The 21,322-nt window shown below is 34.7% G+C and overlaps 1 protein-coding gene across 4 annotated transcripts; it reads right to left on the reverse strand.

The window, feature by feature from the left end:
* deaf1 (DEAF1 transcription factor) lies at positions 1-21,231 on the reverse strand. Of its 4 annotated transcripts, none has more exons than XM_079411601.1 (13): positions 20,788-21,231; positions 19,821-19,918; positions 18,779-18,908; positions 18,562-18,708; positions 17,316-17,455; positions 17,049-17,126; positions 14,846-14,887; positions 14,644-14,767; positions 12,498-12,626; positions 5,074-5,330; positions 2,751-2,816; positions 1,304-1,393; positions 1-1,227 (listed from the first exon to the last, which is right to left on the reverse strand). In XM_079411601.1, exons 1-13 carry the CDS (start codon positions 20,966-20,968, stop codon positions 1,123-1,125), a joined length of 1,587 nt encoding a protein of 528 aa, XP_079267727.1. In that variant the 5' UTR covers positions 20,969-21,231; the 3' UTR covers positions 1-1,122. The 4 variants fall into 4 exon arrangements, with proteins under 4 accessions (XP_079267727.1, XP_079267728.1, XP_079267725.1 ...); XM_079411602.1 differs by having other exon boundaries at positions 17,061-17,126; positions 20,788-21,092; XM_079411599.1 differs by lacking the exons at positions 1-1,227; positions 1,304-1,393; positions 2,751-2,816; positions 5,074-5,330 and adding an exon at positions 8,754-9,944 and having other exon boundaries at positions 20,788-21,195.
* Between the last annotated feature and the right edge of the window lie 91 nt (positions 21,232-21,322).

The raw sequence follows: 21,322 nt of genomic DNA on the forward strand, positions 1-21,322 counted from the left end.
CAGTTTCCCATTTATTTTTTATTTGTTTTGAAAACACTGTAAAAATGTAATCCTTCATTAGAATTAGTTTCTGAAAATATATTATTGTCCAATGAAAGGAGTAATTCACCCTAAAAAAAAACACTTCTGTCATCATTTACTCAACTTCATGGTGTTCCAGACCTGTTTGACAGACTTTCTCCTGTAGGACACAAAATAATATGTTTTGAGCTGCTCTTTGTGTGACTAGCTCCAAAAAAAAACAATAAAAGTATCATAAGAGTTTTTAAAAATTTGTATGAATGAATGAGATTTATATGGAAGCTTGTTTCCACCGTGGGTTAAAAATTTTTTTTTTTGACTTTTTATCTCAGATTTTTTTAGAAACTCGTAATTCTGAGAAAAAAGTCAGAATTGTGAGATAAAAAATATATAAATTTGTGATTTCAAGAAAAAAGTTAGATTTATGAAAAAAAGCTCAGAATTGCACAATTCTCACAATTCTAACCTTTTCTCTCACAATTCTGACTTCACATCTCGCAAGTATTCGTTTTTCCCATCATGGTAAAAAAACAGGTAATTGGTTAAATAGGTAACTTTTTATCTCACTATTTAGATTTTTTTTTCTCCTCAGAATTGCGGGGAAAAAAGTCAGAATTGTGAGACAAAAAAATTCACAATTACCCATTTTATTTTATTTTTCTAGTTCTTCTTTATTTTAAATTTGAGAGCTACAACGGAGTGATTATCTTAAATTTCAGGTCACGTGGATTACTTTGGCGTTTTTATTTTTCCTTTTAGGAGCTTAAAAACTGTTCATTTTTGTCTTCATTTTATGGAAATTGTGAGCTCGGACACAACGCATTGTGTTCAAAAAGTCATACAGGCTTGGAAAAGCATAAGGGGGAGTAAATTATTTTTGGTGAACTACCGCTTTAAGGATTATATTCGCATACAAAATCCATAATGAGATGGTGAAACCGCTCAAATGGTACAGAAAGTACAGACGCCATCCATGTATGCCCTATATGTCACAGTGTGTAAGGGGGCTGCTACCACGAGGCTTTATAGCTAAACTAAAACACATGAACGGAAGCGATCACCCATCTAGACTTCATGCATCGCGGCCCTGCGGTGGGAACGCTAGGCCTTCCCTTTCTCCAGCTCCACACCGGCCATCTGAGCGTCTTCATGAATGCTGACGGTCGTGCCCGGCGGACAGCAGCTCAGCTGATGCTCCTTCCAGTCCTGCAGAAAGACGGATCCAAAAATAAAGAGGTTCTAACCGCTGTGGTATGATGGGGATTGCTAGCGCTGGACTTACCTTCCGCTGACAGAAGCCAGAGCAGTAATGGACTTTATGGCAGCCCGTACACTCACTGGACGCCTCTCGACCGCAGTTCACACAAGTGTGCTGGAACACAGAAGAGAACATACTAGTGTCACTATTAATACTATTAACACAATAGTTTTATGTATGCATGTATGTAATAATCTATCTATCTATCTTTTTCTCTGTCCTATGAACTTTCAAACTTTATGGTTTTAACTTAAAAAATTTAATTAGTCATTAATTTCTTTGAATCTTTTTGAATTCTACTTCCTTGCATTCAAATATGAATCAAATATGAATAAAAAGCATTAATACATCTCTAATTGTTCTGAATTTTGTTTAAAAAACAAAAAATTGGTTCATACAACTTGTGCTATTATTAAGTGATTTTGATGCTTTAATCTTTAATGTATGTATGTGTATATATATATATATATATATATATATAAACACATACGTGGCTGAAAAGTCATTTTTGCCATAATAGAAATAAATTACATTCCAAAATGTATTGTTACAATAGAAAAGTTATTTTAACAATATTTTACAATATTACTATTTTTGAGCGAATAAATTCAAATAACATTATATATACACACGCACACACTAATACTAATATATACTAATAAATACTATTTCATAATATTAAAATTATTATAATATGAATTAATCCTTTTTAGACTTAAAATGTTGTGACAACTCTTAATATACAAATGTATGTTGTTAAAAACATTATGAATATGAGTAAAAACAATCTCCTGCCAAGTGAATGAAGAGCAGCCTGGACATTGTGCTAAATCTTCTCTTTAGCGTTCAATAAAGAAATAACAGGAGACATGTTTAGATCAATATATGAGTAAATAATGCCAGAATGCTCATTTCAGCCTCAACACAGACTAGCATTTTAAACATCTATTGGTGTTTTCCTGTGGAGCATCTGTGTGTTTTCAGCTGCAGATTCTGATAGTCCTGCTTCACTCTCTCTCTCTCTGACACAACTGAAGCGAAGCACCTGCCAAACACAGCGGGTGATGGTGTGTGACGGTCAGTGTTTACACCGCCGGAGTCCAGCCCTATCGCGACACACTACATCAGCAGAGCCACACATGAGACACATTAGAAAAACCATTCAATCTGATGAGCCACATTCAGTAATGCGGAAAAATATTCAATGTACTTGCATATCTTTGGCAAGAATAAACAACCTACAGTCAAACTAATATTATTTTGAATTATATATTACTTAGTAAATGCAATAAACCATCTGACAAACTTCTATGCAAACAGAAATTGAACAACACAAGAAAAAAGACCAAAACACACAACAAAATAATTATAAACAAAAATAAATTAAAAATATATAATGTATAAATAAAGTCAAACTCAAAATATTAATAAAAAGTATAATAGTATGATATGATAACAGAGAGAGCTTTACCTTAATGATAATTTCAGTGATTTTCCCCTCAGCTTCTTCACTGAGTGACAACTGACTCTGAAAGGACTGAGAGAGAAAAACAGGAATATATGATCTTCTTATAGGGGTCATAAAAACCTTCTCCCCTCTGGTCCACTTATAATGTCTGTACAGGTTTCTTTGACACAAAACAATCATAATTTAGTTTTTGCATTCAGTTATTGAGGGCTGCCCTTGTTGACATCATAATTATAGTTATATAACTTTTTTTCTTTTAAATATTATGTACTGATGAATCATTCATAATAAGAACAGGAAAATTTATTTATTTAGACAGTTTATTTTGTGAATTGTAAAAGCCATTGATTGAAATATTTTTTTTCTTCTGTTAAACATAACATTAGTACATTAACTTAATGTGTGTAAAGCTTTCTTAGACCAGAAACAGTCATAACACTAATTTAGTTCTTATGATCATTTTTCATTCTTTTGAGGCCATTTTGCTACTGCATGTGTATATATGAACACCCAACCGATTTGCATATGTATTTATGGTTATGCCATCACAATCATAAACAGACAGTTTTTGTGCCTCTTTTTAGTGTAGGGAAGTTATAAACTCTTTTATTTCAAGTCCCGTGCACTATTTATGCCTTAAAATCAAGATGACATATTTAAAAAAAAAAAAAAAAATTGTGAAAATAATTTCTTCGTGCTTTAAAATGGCCTAAATATAACTCTAAACCCAATACCTCATTTAGTATATGCGACTCTATGAATATGCAAATTATATATGCAAATCCATATATGCAAATCCCCTCCACTCAATCACAACATCTCAACTAACTAATCAACTAACTTTCACTCGGTTAACTGAAGTAGTAAATGCTACATGATGGATAGTGGCAAAATCTAATAAATCTTTAATTGGTTCGTCTTTAAGAATATTAAAAACCAGATAAACAACGTTTAAAAACTTGATTTTCACAACAGGCAGTGTTGGGGGTGACACGTTACAAGTCAAGCAAGTTACGTAATCAGATTACTTTTACAAGAACTAGTAAAGTAACGCATTACTTTTTAATTTACAAGAAAATAGTTTTCTTTTTCAAATGCAATTATTTAGTTTTCTCATTTATTGACTGACTAAATATGTTAAATAACAAATATCCTTTATGTATTTAATCCCATTTATTGCTGACTTTTGATGATCCAATTCAACCATATTAATAAGCGAAAAATTACTTAGATAAACATTTGTGTTTTTTTTCTTTCTTTTTTTTTTGCTGAAGAGTGTTGAACTTTCTTCTCCTGCATGCTATGCTTCATGCAATCCAAAACGGCTGAGGCTTATTCATTTGACTTTAGGTGTGAAAGAGCTTTTACATTTGCCAAAAATATTATAAAATAAAATATTAAATATAAAATAAACAAACAAGCCCAGCCCAGATGAGAAAAAGTAACACAAAGGTAACATAATGCATTACTGTCAGTGTTGGGTGTAACTAATTACTAAGTAACTAATTACTGTAATTGAATTACTTTTCCCTTGAAAAAGTGAAGTAAGGGATTAGTCTAGTTTTTCTGTAAATTCATTACAGTAATTGAACTTAATACTGTGTACTATAACATTTATACACTATACAATAGTGGATTTAACATCAAAATGTAAAGTCTAACCTTAAAATGCATGCTTTTATGTACTCTTCTCACTTTAAATACTTTGCTGAGTTAATAAGTATATTGGTAACACAGTGTCCAATTCTCACTATTAACTTGTTGGTTATTAACATGAATATTACTGGGATATTGGCTGTTTATTATTACTTAAAAAGCACATATTAAGGTCTTATTCTGCAAGACCTTATTCTAAATCCCTAATCCTACCAAATTCTTAAAAGTTAACTACTTCACTAAGTATTAATAAGCAGTAATTAGGAGTATATTGAGGCAAAAGTCATAGTTAATAGTGAGAATTGGACCCTAATCTAAAGTGTGACCAGAATAATTTATGTAGCTACTTGAAAGAATCGTTTCATGTCTATCCTTGTCGAGGCTGATATAGGATTTAGAAAGTGATTAGTAATAAGTAATTAAATACTTTCTGGAGAGAGTAATTTGTACAGTAATCTAATTACACTGTAATTAGTAACTAGTAATTAATTTTTTTTTTTTTTAGAGTAACTTACCCAACACTGATTACTTTCCATAAAAGTAACGCAATTAGATACTTTAAGGGAGTAACGCAATATTGTAATGCATTACTTTTAAAAGTAACTGTCCCCAACACTGACCTGAGACCAGTTTAGTGGTTGTTATTGTTTGAATCAAGTATTTCTGTCACCTCTTTCCTGACGCTGCTGTTTTTCTCTGGGCTGATGGCAGCATGCGCTCCGCTCTGACTGGCCTGTTTGGCCTGTGCGATGAGGACTTTCAGTTGCTGGACGTTGTTGAGCAGTGTATTGGCCATCTCCTCCAGGTAAAGCCACGTGCGCTGCTCAGCCGTCTCCAGCCCATTCATGAGCTGCCCCGCCGGAGAGGGTTTAGACTGCACCACGGCCTGCTGAGGGACCACCGCCAGCGCAGGAAGGGTGGTCAACACTGAGGAGAAACACATTCGAGATGAAACCTAACCTCCGTCTCTCTGGGACGTGATTTTTGTAGAGGTGAACCGATGTTCTGACAGGTACGACCTTGACTAGCACATTTACAGTCCGTCCTCATCTGATCTCCTTTTATCCCTGACCCACATTTCATTTTAAAAGCTTTTTGTTCTAAAAAAGACCAAGCGGGTTCGGAAATGAGGGCCGGACATACAGGAAAGGACCGTCTCAGTCAGGACTCGACCCAGACGAACACAATTTCATGTTGACTACACCTGCTCTTCATTGAATCTCAATGCCGTCTAGTAGAAACAAGTGTGTCTTTGTCTACAGGATGAAACATACGTGAACGTGCCTCAAAATACAGAATCTGAGCCTTTGATTGTATAGTCAAACATCAGTCTGTGTGTTTTAGCTCAAACATCTCCCATAATTCAATAGATCTGACATGTCCTGCTTAGGAAATTCACTTCATTTCTGAGATAAAAACATCTGCCAAATCAAACATGGCTTATATCTGACAAAAAAACTACTTGGGTATTCGTACTAGGGGACTCAAACAGAATGAAGAGGTTATGAGAAAGAATATAAATTGTAGCTTTTTATTTTTGTCCTTTTTGTCACTTTTATTAATAGGGACGGTGAAATAATGAGTAGAATAGGGCAAAACTGAATCGTGAAATGCCACAAGCCCAGAGTTCCCACATTTTACCAGTAACTTTCCATGATTTGATTATGGTTATAAAATCTATTTTATAGATATGTAAGTAAGATATATATGCTAAATCAAGAATCACTATTTAATCAAACTATGCTACACCATAAGCTCAAATGACACATTTCACCTGTGTGTTTGTGTGTAAATATGTGCATATATTTTATGGTGAAAAAATTTATATATATGAATAATATACATACAATATATATTAATTTTATAGAGACTGCTCTCCAGGGTTACTACAGATGACTAAAAGTAAAAAACAAAAAAAAATATTTTTTTTGTACCTGAAGTAAAATAAACATGAACTGAAATAAAATAAAATATATATTTTTTTATTTTAGCTAGTTGCTTATATATATATATATATATATATATATATATATATATATATATATATAATATATATATATATTTAAAAAACTTTAAACTCATATTTAAAAAAATAACAAAAACTACTAAAAATGACAAAAACACAATAATTTTTTTTAAAACATTAACTGAAATCAAATATAAAAACTAGTGCTGTCAAACGATTAATTAATTAATCACATCCAAAATAAAAGCTTTTGTTTGCATAATATATGTGTGTGTTCTGTGTTTATTTATTTTGTATATATAAATACACACACATACAGCATTTATTTTGAAAATATTTACATGTATTTACATGTCTATATTTCTATTCATATAATTTATATTATAAATAAATATATATATTTAATATATAAACATAACATATTCTTCTGAAATATATATACGCATGTGTGTGTATTTATACAGTATCTCACAGAAGTGAGTACACCCTCACATTTTTGTAAATATTTGATTATATCTTTTCATGTGACAAAACTGAAGAAATGACACTTTGCTACAATGTAAAGTAGTGAGTGTACAGCTTGTATAACAGTGTAAATTTGCTGTCCCCTCAAAATAACTCAACACACAGCCATTAACATCTAAACCGCTGGCCTCAAAAGTGAGTACACCCCTAAGTGAAAATGTCCAAATTTGGCCCAATTAGCCATTTTTAACATGGCACCTCATGGCAAAGAACTCTCTGAGGATCTGAAAAAAAGAATTGTTGCTCTACATAAAGATGGCATAGACTATAAGAAGATTGCCAAGACCCTGAAACTGAGCTGCAGCACAGTGGCCAAGACCATACAGCGGTTTAACAGGACAGGTTCCACTCAGAACAGGCCTCGCCATGGTCGACCAAAGAAGTTGAGTGCACGTGCTCAGCGTCATATCCAGATAGTAGTTGCTAAAATATTACATTTAAAATCAAAATAAATATAAAATATAAAAATTGGGGGTGGTGATGGCGCAGTGGATAAGACACATGCCTTTGGTGTGAGAGACACGGGTTCGAATCCACTGTGAGACACCAATGTGTCCCTGAGCAAGACACTTAACCCCTAGTTGCTCCAGAGGCGTGCGACCTCTGACATATATAGCAATTATAAGTCGCTTTGGATAAAAGCGTCAGCTAAATGAATAAATGTAAATGTAATAAAACTATAGACACTTGTAAAAGAAAATGACAAAAAAATCACAAAAACTTTACCTAAAATTAAAATGAAAACCTAAACAATTACTTGTGTGGAATGTACATACTTTATGTATCAGTATAAAATATATATTATCAGCTGAACTAAAAAACAAAATCTATATTCTTTATAAATATACAATTTTATTTCCCTTGAATCCTCAAAGGTGGATTTGAACTCACGGTGGCCACATGAGCACCACAGCTCAATGTGTTTCAGCATGTGCATTAACCACTAGGTCACTGCTCCTACATCAATACTTTGGAGGTGTGAGAATATGCACCCATTTTCCAGTGGCAGAAATTAATTTTCTCTGTAATATTACGGTCCAGGGCTGTGGACACTTTTTTATGGTTCTTTTCTCGAATCAAGCGAGTCGAGGTCAGGATGCTTTAAAAGAGAAGTGCTGAAGCATTTCAGACACACACAGCCTGACAGAGATAAAAAGAAGGAGAGAACGATGATTTCCTGAGACACAGAGCACAGTGGTGGATCAGTGGCACAGAGCCCCTTTGAATCAGAGGTCACACTCCCTGGAGCGAAACATCTACACTGGACGACTGCCCTCAACTTCAGAAATCAACCCTCAGACAGAATATCCTTTCTCTTGAGAAGAGAGCAAGACAAGAATAGAAAGACTTTGAAAGATGGATATAAAGCGATGTATGGATCATTGGCTGTCAGTAAATTACATTGTTTTTTTTTTTTTATATTTTTGTAATTTGAAAATGAAAATGAAATTGTGCTGAAAATATACCCTCCCTCAGGCCATTCAAGATGTAGATGAGTTTGTTTTTTCAGCAGATTTGCAGAAATGTAGTATTGCATCAATTGCTCAGCAATGTCTACACTCTGTGCCGTCAGAATGAGAGTCCAAACAGCTGATAAAAAACATCACAATAATCCACAAGTAACCCACACCACTCCAGTCCATCAGTTAAAAGTCCCAGAGAGCAGCCATTTGGCTTTTCTACCTATAAAACCCGCAGGACAGCCGATGGGCTGGAAGGCTTTAGGCTAATATCCTTAATCAGCTGTGAACAGTTGCTTTTGTTATGTAAACAATGCGGGGCCATGCTGAGCCACTTCAAGGAAACTTGTGTTTCACTTTGCCATTTTAGGGAGAAATCAACACACATGTTTTTTTTTTCCTTTGTTGCTGAGATTTATTGATAAAAACAGTACAAAATAAAATAAAAAAGAAACCAACCATTTGTACACATATTTATAAATAATATTAAAAAGTGAGTGAGTACATTCCAGCAATCACTCACAATCCTGGCACTGCCATGGTATCTCCCGTCTGCATTTACCACATGTGTATCTGTAGCAGTGAACACATCGCACAGTGGCATGATTGTTCTTGCATTGGTGTTTGACCTGACACATGGCTCTTTTTCCAGGGCTAGGTGTGGAGGGTTGTGTCCAAAGCAATTGTTCTTTTCTTGCCTTCTTCGCACACATATGAGAGTTAGCCAACTCTCTTGCAAGCTCCACCAGGAAGTCCACTCGTCTTTCCTGCCTTCCGGTGCATGCTTGATACAGCACATGTGCATTCAGTGCTGCCTTGTTAATCATGTTATAGAACACGGCAACTGGCCAGCGCCGTGTCCCTGTGCGGACAGTGTACTCCCGCACCATCTGGTCCATCACATCCACGCCGCACTTTGTGGTGTTGTAAAGGGTGACAGTGTTTGGCTTCCTTTTGGTGGTATTATCAGTCTGAATCACGCTGTGCATGCTGCTACGAATGTAGACGGTCTTCTTCCGTTTGTAGGACGGGTTGTAGGGTTGTAGGACGTGATGCAATTGGTGACAAATGATCCCCACACACTGGAAATTGCAGCAAACTTATCAGTCTTTGCTCGATCACTCCGGGTGGACCTGTCATCAAAGCGTAGGTGTCGCATGATGTCTTGGAAGCGGTTTCGCGGCATTGTTCCAATGATATGTGGGTTTCCCAGGTTTGCTGACCAGCAGTCACGTAGTGATGGAACCTTGGTAAGCCCCCGCAAGATGACAATTGCAATAAATGCCATTAGTTCAGGGAGGGCCATGAACCAATGAACATGCTCCGTTTCCTGTGCATGTTGAATAGTCCATTCTTGAATGCTATGAAGCATGTCAAGAGTGATGAAACACAGGAAGCTCTGAAGGCGACTCGAGATACTTTTCCTGGCCTTAGCCGTTGGCTCTCCATCTGCAGCGTACGCTTTGATTGGGGTGAAAGGGAGACGCGTCCCCACCTGTTCTTCACGCCACACTGTGCCATCTTTCGCTGTCTCTGTCAGGTCAGTCCCCAAACGGGCTCTCTTTTTTGGTTGAGGAGCAGTCTCCTCATCTGCAGTGTGAACAAATTCAAATTGTGAGCAATGGAAAAGTCAAATGATATCACAAATGCATGCATAGATACTAATAATAATTCCAGTATCTCCTTCTCTGTATCGGAATAATGTCTGAAATATCTTCCTAAATAAAAAGATACAACTAAAGCAAAGAAACAACTAATAATGTTTTGCAATTCAGATGGCAGTGAATGTCTGCTAAGTAGTACAAACAAAAAAGTGGACAATACAAAAAAGGCAGAGTAAATATTTATGTCACTCCACTCTGCTTTTTTGGTGTTTTCCACTTACTGGTTTGAAATGAAATAGGAAATAATATGAAATGAAACTTAACCTGAAGACAGATCAGACAGCTCTGAGTCCGAATCAGGCTGAAGTTCTATGTCTTCTCCATCTGAGTCACAAGGGTTTACTTCACTCAGGATCATTTCCAAGGCCTGCCGAGTGGTGAGTCTTCTCTGCATTTTTAGCAGCCCTCCCTCCCCCACACATACAAACAAGCCACCAGCAACCATTCACACACACACCCCCAACCCCCCTGCAGATTGCTCAGGTAATGACCACATTTACACATGAATAGATGCTAATGATAGCCAAAAGACTAGCCAGTTAGCATCCACTTGGCTAAAGGAGGGTTACAAATCTCTGGGAGTTCTAGTGTTAATGTCTTGTAAAGCAAAAAGCTGTTTGTTTGTAAGAAACAAGCCATCATTAAGACGTTTTGACTTTAAACCGTTGCTTCTGGAGTCCATATACCATAATAACGTTTCCTCCAGTGAAGAAGTCCATCTCCTGTCATCCTCTCAAATCAAAATCCAAGATCTGTTTTGGACTGTTTTCGCTTGTAAATGGGGTTTGATTTGTGCATATTTCTCTCCTGATTCAGACAAGACGACTTTTTTTTACTGGAGGAAGCATTATTATGGAATATATGAATAGTATTTTAGCCGAAAGCAACAGTTAGATGTTAAAACGCATACATGATAGATTTGTTTTTCACAAACATGCAGCTTTTCACTTCACAAGAAGTTAACTGATGGACTGGAGTGGTGTGGATTATTGTGATGTTTTTATCAGCTGTTTGGACTCTCATTCTGACGGCACCCATTCACTGCAGAGGATCCAATGGTGAGCAAGTGATGTAATGCTAAAACTAAATATTCAATGGAAAAAAAATATTGCACATGGAATTACCTCAGGAACTGATCTGATTGGGAAAACTAAGTGGTCTTGATGACATCAGCAGGAAGGTGAAATATTTCATTGGATCATTTCATTGAATTTAACTGAATATTTATTTTATTTATTTATTTTTAATTTTAAAAAATATACTCATAAATCATTCATAATAATGCCAGGAAAAAAGCTCTCAAAAAGTTTATTTGAGTTCATGTTTTTAGACTTTAATCCCTGGTTTCACAGACAATGCTTAAACCTAGTCCCAGACTAAAATGTAAATCTGAGTTGTTTCAACTGAAATAAACTTGCACTGACTGATCTTAAAAAATATCCGTGCCTTTGTTTTGTCTCAAGATGCACACCAGTAATGTTTTTTTCTAAGCATGTTTATAAAAATGTCCTAATTGGACTATGGCCTAACCCTGGCTTAGTCTAAACCCTGTCTGTGAAAACGGGCCTAAGTGGGGTTTTTTCTGTTAAGTCTTTAAAAATAACAAATGTGCTAGATGTGCCAAAACAACATTAAGTGAATTTAACAGCATCAAACGTTTAATTAATCTCAAAGGTTAATGCATTAACTTCAGCGGTGCTTAATTAATACATCATTTCTAGAAACACTCTGATGAAATAATAAAGGAATCTTTGGTTTAGAGGTGTTATAAAGTAATACATTCAAATGTCCCGACATTTGCTCAAAGGATGGGTTCGAACGGTCTAAACGTGACCCATATCAGGACAGACCCGACGTACCCTCTGTCCTACAAATGTGCCATTTAACAGAAGTCACTCCAACTGGACAGGGTACAAAAACACAGAAGAGCTCGTTATCAGAGTCTCACGCTGAGCTCCAAGCGGCCTCAGTCTCATATAAAGGGGCCTAAAAATAACAGCCCTTTTGTTTCCAGCCAAAAACGAGCCAGAAAGAGGCTAATCCTGGGCTTCAGCTCACATGGTACGATCACAGACCACCGACGGACCAGTCAATGACCCTCTGATGCAAATTGCACACAAAAAAACGCAAGAGCTCTGGCAGAACTTTAATCTGATTGGCTGTTTTTACTCATCCAGTATACAAGGGGCATCCAGTTATCAAACACGTACTTGCATGTTTATAAGTAATAATGCCTCAAAGTTTGCAATTTGAACAAATAAAAAAACTTTTGCCTTACTGGAAATGGAAGTTTAACCCAAGTGTATTGCATTGTGGGATACAGTACTCCTCGCAGTGTTTTCTGTTCTATACTGCACATTTTGGCAAATGTAGTGAATATACATACTCAATACGTACAGAAAGTCTGCATACTGTGCACAAAACCCATACTGCATACTTCTAAAATAGTAGTATGCAAGTATGTGGTTTTGGTTATTACCGGTTGTGTTGGTGAAGATGTCAGCGGGCCCTGGGCTGTTGGAGATGATGGCCGCAGTCTCTCCTGACGGCGTTCGGTCAAAGGTCAGCGTGCCTGATGTGGTGATCTGTCCGGACGGAGTCACTGTAACTGAGAGCAGACAGACAGTCGTGAGCCGTTTCCGGTGTCTCCTGAGAGAATTACTCTCTTCCTGATCTTTATGAGAGACGTCAGACAGTTCGATATTCGGTCAGAAAACCCACAACAGAATCACACCTGAGAGTCATAACCACCGATAAAATAAAGATGTATATCTTCGGATACTGGAATAATAAGATTATTATTCAATACTTATACAAAAATTTATATAATACACATTTGTAAATTTATTAGTGCTGTCATTCCGTTGTCTGACAACAGAAACAGTCAAATATATAAATGAAAATAGTTTTATTGAGAATTTAGTTGCATCAAAATACAGTATGTGGGCACAGAGAGGCAAACAAATCTAATAATAAATAATAAATGCACAGCATGTTCAGAAGAAGTGAGCTGCCCTATCCTGCAAAAATGTAAACAGGTTTGTATAAGTTAATTGCTCAGTGCAAAGAAAGAGAAGTAATGGGAACCTGGCATTTCTGTTTTTCATGTGTCTAACAGACATGAACAAGTTCTTTGAAAAACATCTATGACCTTTGAAACATGTCTAGTCTTCATGCTCTGTTGACTATGGTTTCAATAATAATAAACATATTTGCATAAAGCATCCATATTTGTCCATGCCCATGTTGATTAGAGTATTAAAAACTTGAAAAGTATTCAAGATACATTTAGAAAAAAAAAAGTGCGATTAAGTTGCGATTAATTGCGAGTTAACTCATGACAATCATACGATTAATCATTGACAGCCCTAAAATTTATATTATTAAGTTTCACTTCAAAGGATTTACTATTTAGATGCAACCATAAAAATTCATATAATTTAATTTCATACTTTTTGTTGATATTTTGTATTCCTTTGCATAATTTTTTGAACATAATATTATTATTTTATATTAATATTGCTTCATTCAAATAAATTACATTAATTAAATACAATCTCAAATATTTATAAAAAATACAATAGATAAAATAATAATAAAATAATTTAAAAAACAAAAAAACATCATTATCTGCATCTAACTGAAATACAATATTCAATTAATGATAACTTTAAAAAAAGAAAATTCAGCCAGATGCAGAAAATGCATTTTGTTGTTTTATTTATTTATTTTTTATATTATAAAAATATATAACAATATTTGTTATTATTTACGCATTATGTATTATTTGTGTTATATTTTAGTCAGAATAATGAATTTTGATTTGGGATTTTATTTATTTATTTTATAATATTTTTTTTTATTTATTGTGCATTTTTAAGAATTAGTTTGATTGCATTATTTTATTTATTTTAATTAATTATTATTATTATTTACTTTATATAAAGAGAGAGAAAGAGAGAGAATATATATGTATATATATACACATTATATATTACATCAATGCCAGCTTGTGATGTTGTTGCTGACCAACACAAAAATTTCTTCTTTTTTTTTTTTTTTTTTAAGTATTCTGAATAAACCATGATGAGTTAATTAAGAAATTAAGTCAATTTATTTTCATTTAGCTGCAAAATGATTTTTTTGCTCAACTACATCAGAATCTGGTCACAGGAGACACGGTTTAGATGGATGTGATTACCAGGTGCAGGTGGTAATCAGTCTCGACTGACAGTGTTTGACTGGATGTTAATATTGGGAATAAATATACAAAGGAACAGGGGAACATTAAAGGCATAGTTCACCCAAAAATGAAAATTCTATCATTTACTCACCAAGTAGTTCCAAACCTGTATGAATGTCTTTGTTCTGCTGAACACAAAGGAAGATATTCTGAAGAATGTGGGAAACAGAGCAGTTCTGGGGCACCATTGACTTCCATAGTATTTTTTATCGTACTATGGAAGTCAATGGTGCCCCAAAACAGCCGGGTTACAAACTTTCTTCAAAATATCTTCCTTTGTGTTCAGCAGAACAAAGACATTCATACAGGTTTGGAACTCCTTGGTGAGTAAATCATGACAGAATGTTCATTTTTGGGTGAACTATCCCTTTAAGGATCTTACATGTTGCTCCAGGACCCAGGGTGATGTTCTTTGGAGACTGAACTTCCTTCTTCTCAGGAGAAGCTGCCCGCTCGTTGTCCTTCTTCCTTCTTTTGTAAGGGACGAACAGTCTGACGGGGCCCGTCTGAAGGGCACCAGAATCCAGAATTAGTCTCTAGAGCGATATGACATCACGACTGAGAATTCCGATATTACAAATTACCATGGTGATGTTCTCTCCTCCGAAAGATCCGTCCTTCATACACTGCAGAAGAAACAAGAAAGTTCTGTTATATAAGCTGAATAAAATTAGCAAGACTTTTTCATTTAAGATTGTCCAAAAAAGATTCAGAGATGCACAGATTCACAAGCAACCCACTTACACTGTATATTTATTTTTGCAGAAAATTAATATTTATTAAATTATATGATTATTCTTTAACTGTTTTATAATAATGTTTATATAACAATATTTTATATAATTAAAATCTATAATAAACATTCATATACAAATTTCTCTCACTATTTATACACAACCATAACATTTGTTTTAATTTTATTTCAAAGTAGATTTGTTTATTTTTTTACATAACATTTATTTCGAAATATATATTGCTTGTTTGAATGTTTTTTTCTGTTTTTAATATTTAACCTTATGATTTTATTTTATTGTGTAATAATAATACTTATATAACAATTTAAGTATTAATATACATAATTTATAATATAACATAATATATAAATATATAGTTTCAGAAATCTATATTTATATAGTTTCACTCAAAAATAATTACTGTTTAAACATGGTCATCATTTTTTATTTTATTTCATAATAAATATTTTTATTCTGATTTTTTATTTGCATTTTTTTATATTACAATATTTATTTATAAATATGCATCTTGTTTAAATAAATATTTTTGATCTGTATATAATGAATATTTATTTAATTATTTTATATTACTTGTTAATAACAGTATCTATATAATATTAATTTATATAATATACATTTATATATTCACACGTTTCTCTCAAAAAGGTTTAGGCATCTATTAGGCATCTTTTGGCGTTAAAATAGTACTGTCAGGTTTTACTAAAGGCATAAAGTGTCGAATTAACACTGAAAAGGCGTGGACGCAGTTATTTTAGCGCCTGAACTTATTGAATATGCATTTGTAGGAGTTTCTCTTTCAGACTCAAAATTTATGGGAGAAGAGTATTAAAATGAATCACGCAAAACACAATTTTCTACCGTTTGCGCGTCGTCAAATGACTGGTATTGCGCCATTATTTAACGCCCCAAAAAAGCATGTGTTAAACAATTTTGCGCCTGTGTCATAAGTAGACCACCCGCACCTGATGAGCATCGGCTCTGCTTATTTGCAACTACGCTAATTTGCACTGTGCTTGGTATATTGCGTTGGTCAATATGTAAATGAGATGTTACATCTATCTTTAATTTGCACGTTGTCAGTAAATCACCGAAATTTCCACGCCCATCGGCACTGTTTTGGAATTGCGCTCTAAAGCTAATTTGCCCTGTTTCGTAAATCTGGTCCTTACTATTTAGACACGACCATCATTTTTCTATTTATTACTTTTTTTTAGTATATTAGTATAATATTTTTTAATCTACATTCTTGTTTTCTTTGTCATCATTATTTTATTTCAGTTGCCATTTTCTTATAAAACAATTTTTCATCTTTAAGGTCATTGCACACTGAGTCCGAAATTTTCGTATGCGTTTTTTTGTATTCGTTATCCTAAAAATTCGTCACGCACAGAAACCTTGCACAATGAGTCCGTTGCGTATTAATCCGTTGCGAAAACATTCGCAAAACAGTACTAAACGGAGTCTTCAAGCAGTGAGGATGATTTTGTTGTCCTCTTGCTTCTTATTGGGTCCATCCAATCCTGAGATATAAAGAGGACGGAGAGGGAGCAGCGGGATTATCCCGGGCAATTCAAAGTTTACTTCAGGGAGACAGTGGCTCAGTTTGATGCTTTGCTAGCGATACTAGAGCCACATATTAAATAGAAGACCACCAATTTCTGTGAACTCAGTGTGCAAGGATCTTTACGGTGCTTTGTGCTGCAAGACGAAGTGGATGAACTTGACAATCGCCATTATGGATTTTGACGTTCACTTCTACGGTGGCCCTGAACTGTCAAAACACATCAAAATGCTTGATACGGATGCGAAAAACACAAAAAAATCAAACCCGATCCAAATTTTTTTATGACGGACGAAAGTTTCGGAAGCAGTGTGCAAACGCTATTGACATAACGTAAGGTCGTATTTATTTTTCAACGTGCAACAATTTGAGACGAATAATTCGGACTCAGTGTGCAATGGCCTTTACTCTGAATATGTGATCACCAAGGTCAGTGGTATGATTATGATTATAATAATGAAATTGAGTCACCATGTCACTCACTGTTGACAGATCATCACAGCAGGCCGCACACGTACAGGACGCTGCATGAGGGTTCAGGATACGCTCCTGTCAAAACACACACACACACACACACACACACACACACACTCCAGTCAAATACGGCAACAGGTCTGGGCTATTCTGCTAAATCAGTCTCTGGGGATTTTATTTTTCTACTGTGAGCTGTGTATGTCTGTGCATATTCTGTTGCGATTATCTGTGTGTGTGTGTGTGGCCTCCAAAGGCCGATCTGACCTGAATGAGACACTGTAGAGGTCGGCCAGCGTAGCGGATGCTTCTCTTCCAGTCTTTGCTGCTCGCTCTCCCTGACATACCCTCAAACTCAGTCGGGGTGTACCAGTTATTGTTGTGTTTGATACAGTGCCCTTTGCCCCCTGAGGTCGAAGGTTAAAAATCAGTCACTGGCTGTGTCCCAATTCCTATATTATGCATCCTAAACAGTCATGAGTGTGTCTTAAATCATGCTACATAGAACACAGTATGCCAAAGCAGCCCAAATAGTATACTATTTTTCAGTGGATTTCAAAAGAGCTCAGGTCAATGAAATAATTTCAACTTTTTAAATACATTTTAATACTGTATTTGTCAAGGTTGAATTTAACGATAAATGCGATTAATAAATGGTTTACTAATGTAGCTAGTGTAACTAATGTTGACAAATGGAATCTTATTATAAAGTGTTACCTTATTTTTGTGTATTATTTCGTACTTTCATGGAATTATCATCTAGTGAATTAATAATTACCTTAAAATTCATCATTTGAGGTAAATTTAGGTAAATTAAAAACCTGCTGTGAGAACTTCCATGCATTTTATTTATTTATTTTTACAATTTTACTATTGTGATATTTCACTGCTAAATGAAAAATAATCATTCGTTAATTAATAATAATTTTACATGTTCAAAAATTAAGACAGTCATAAATATTAGTATTGTAATTTTAGTTGTACATTAAAATTAACTTATAATTATTTTATTATAATATTTTATTAAAAAAATGTATTTTAAAGTGAAATATTACAATAGCAATACATCTTATATTTTATTTGATCATTTTTATATACAGTATTTATTTAGAAACAAATAATAACATAATAATTATTATTATTATTACTATTTTATAGCCATATTCATATATAATCACAAAATCTTGACCAAATTGTGCAGCCCTACAAACAAGAACAACAAACCAAAAGTTTTTAGTGTGTTTTAAATCACTTTTTTCCCCCAGAAAAAAAATGACTGTTACATTTTCCCCCCAAATCGTGCAATGAACATACTACTGTGTAATATAAGTATACAAATTAGGATGCAGCCTTTGTTACTGTCAGTACTGTCCTGATAGCTTCTTAACGCACAGATGATCATGTGTTTGATTTCCTGCACACTTCCTAAGAAGTTTTCAGACAGGTCATGGACACACAGCTGAATTAGTTTCATCAGTCAGTCGTGTGCCGCCCTCTTGTGACGGCTGTGTACCTGAGCCCAGTCTGCTTTTGTACAGAATCCCACTGGTGTTCCTGCAGCGCACCGGAAGCTCGTTATCATACACCGACGGATCCCAATTGTACTTAGAGACGTCCTTATCGTGTCCAGACGCCAGAGGGGTGCTCGGGGTTTGAGGGCCTGAGAGAGAAAAACAGACACACGTATAGAAATACTGCAGTTCATTTAAGACAAAATAAATCAAATTTACCAGGTGTCATAGGCGTCGCGGAGCCCTTCAGCGCTGTGGCGTCTACGATGCTCCCATCCGTGTGCACCACGATCAGTGTGGCCTTCTGGGTACTCAGACTGTCTCCGATCTGAAGTGTGGTTCTGCCTGTCTACATCAATCAGTTAAGAAATATTAAATATGATATTATTATTTTGATCCAAAACATATCAGTCCTTACATTTACTTAACACTCATAAATAAATGTACTACGGTAGTACCATGATTATCTTGGACTAAAACTAATAGCATAAAATAAGAAAATTGTATTTCATTTCAACTAGTTGCCAAAAAAACGTTCTCACAACCTGATGTACTAAAATGACTACTAAAATAAAATGAATAAAAACTATTTTAAAAAGTATATATTGCATAAACAATAATATTAATCAAATTAATATATATATATATATATAAAATAATATAATGTGTGTGTGTGTGTGTGTGTGTATATATATATATATATAAAATTATATTAAAAAACTAAAAATAATAAAAATGACAAACACACAAAAAACTTTAACTAAACTTAATAATAAAAACTACTTCAACCTACTCATAAAAACTATAATAGTATCTAAATGATACTAAAATAACCCAGTTTTGGACATAAAATGGTTTCATCGTGATATATAAATATAGTTACAATACAAAACATTACAATAAATTTATTTAACATAATTTAAAGTTAACATCATTAAATACTTTTAGATTTTTACAATTTTTTGACTGATTATAAAAAAAAAATTGTTTGGACATGCAAGATGGTTTTATCATGGTATATGAAAATATAGTAGTAATCATACAGTAGCACAGCTTTGGCTTCTATCAAGGGATCATGGTATTTTCATCTGACACCATCACTGTAACATGTACTGCCAGTATTTTGTTTTGTAAGAGAGTGAATTTATTTCCTTTCCATTCCTTGTATTTTACAAAATAATGTATTCTGCATCATGTCAACTTCAAGACTGTTTAACATTAGAGCATTGATGGGTTTCGAGGCTGAAGTGGGTTATCTTACGAGCACGTGTTCAGGGATGGACGCTGCTGTGGCCACTGTGGAGGTGAACACAGTGTCCTCTGAACTCTGGACGTCCCCAACAGTGACGGCTGTCACCTCTGCAAAAAAACACAGACTTTATGACTTTGGGAAGATGACGATGTTCTTAGTGTTTGTGCATATGACATACTGAACCACATACATCAAAAAATCTGGTATATATGTGACCCTGGAGCACAAAAGCAGTCATAAGTAGCACAGGTATATTTGTAGCAATAGCCAACAATACATTGCATGGGTCAAAATTATTGATTACTTAATATGATATTAAGTAAAGAAGTAAAGGTGTAAATATATCAAAACTTAATTTTTGATTAGTAATATGCATTGCTAAAAACTTAATTTGGACAACTTTAAAGGCGATTTTTCTCAATATTTAGAGACTCAAGATTCCAGATTTTCAAATAGTTGTCTCTCGGCCAAATATTGTCCTATTTTTAAACCATACATCAATGGAAAGATTATTTATTCAGCTTCAGATGATGTATACATTTTCTTAAATATATGTTGTCCATGGTCATATATATATATATATATATATATATATATACACATTTCAATTATTTGAATATTAAAATGTATTTATTCCTGTGATCTTCAGTGTCACATGATCCTTCTGAAATCATTCTAAAATACTGACTTGCTGCTCAGTTGTTATAATTTTTTATCGGCATTCATTATAAATGTAATAAATGGCAATATCAATGTTGAAAACATTTTTGTAACATTATAAAAGTCACTTTTGGTCAGTTTAATGTGAAGAAAAGTATTAACGTTGGTTAAACAAGCCTTATACTAATCAGTTGAAAAAGATAATTAAATGGGTTAAAAGACAGTATGATGTGCACTGAAATCGATTTTCATTGTTATCAATAATCAATTATTGGTTATAAACACAGAATCAGCTGATGCGCATGCGCACACTGACCTGCAAACGCGGTCTCGTCGTCGGGGCTCGGTAGGGACTCGGTGATGTCGATGTTTGCCGCTTCTCCCATCACAGTCATCGTGGCGACTTCGGCCTCCGATTCGGTATCCGAACCCGCCGCCTCTCCCGCAGACGCGTCGCCCAGCTCCAGCGCTTTCGCCGCCGGTTCAGTCGCGTCCATTTCACAACAGCGGCGCACGAAAGCAGCCGAAATTTTCCGAAGGATTGACGAGGCGAGGCGCGCGTCCCTCGCGATTAGTAAAGCTGCAGGTGTCCAGCGAGCGCTTAGTCAACTTACCCGAATAAACAAGAAATTTATTAAAACGGTTTTTTTTCTTAGGGTATGAAAGAAAAGAAAATGGTTGCAGGATAATGGCCTCCGAGTGCCTTTACTGGGGATGGGGGATCAACACAGGAAGGAGAGCAAGCGGAAATTACCGAATCAAAACGGAAATTACCGAAACAACACGACGTAGCACGAAACTACGCTCGACAAGAGGCGCGATTTGTAGTCAGAAGACACACATGTAGATTT

Source organism: Barbus barbus, assembly GCF_936440315.1.
Source record: "Barbus barbus genome assembly, chromosome: 48".
NCBI lineage: Eukaryota > Metazoa > Chordata > Actinopteri > Cypriniformes > Cyprinidae > Barbus > Barbus barbus.

What these genes read in the sequence shown, in the direction of transcription:
- deaf1 (XM_079411599.1), bottom strand. Translation starts at nt 20,968, where the DNA reads ATGGACGCGACTGAACCGGCGGCGAAAGCGCTGGAGCTGGGCGACGCG. An exon ending in CGCGACGCCTATGACACCTG is followed by an intron (nt 18,709 to 18,778) that starts GTAAATTTGATT and finishes TTTCTCTCTCAG; the next exon opens with GCCCTCAAACCCCGAGCACC. An exon ending in CAAAAGCAGACTGGGCTCAG is followed by an intron (nt 17,456 to 18,561) that starts GTACACAGCCGT and finishes CTTCGACCTCAG; the next exon opens with GGGGCAAAGGGCACTGTATC.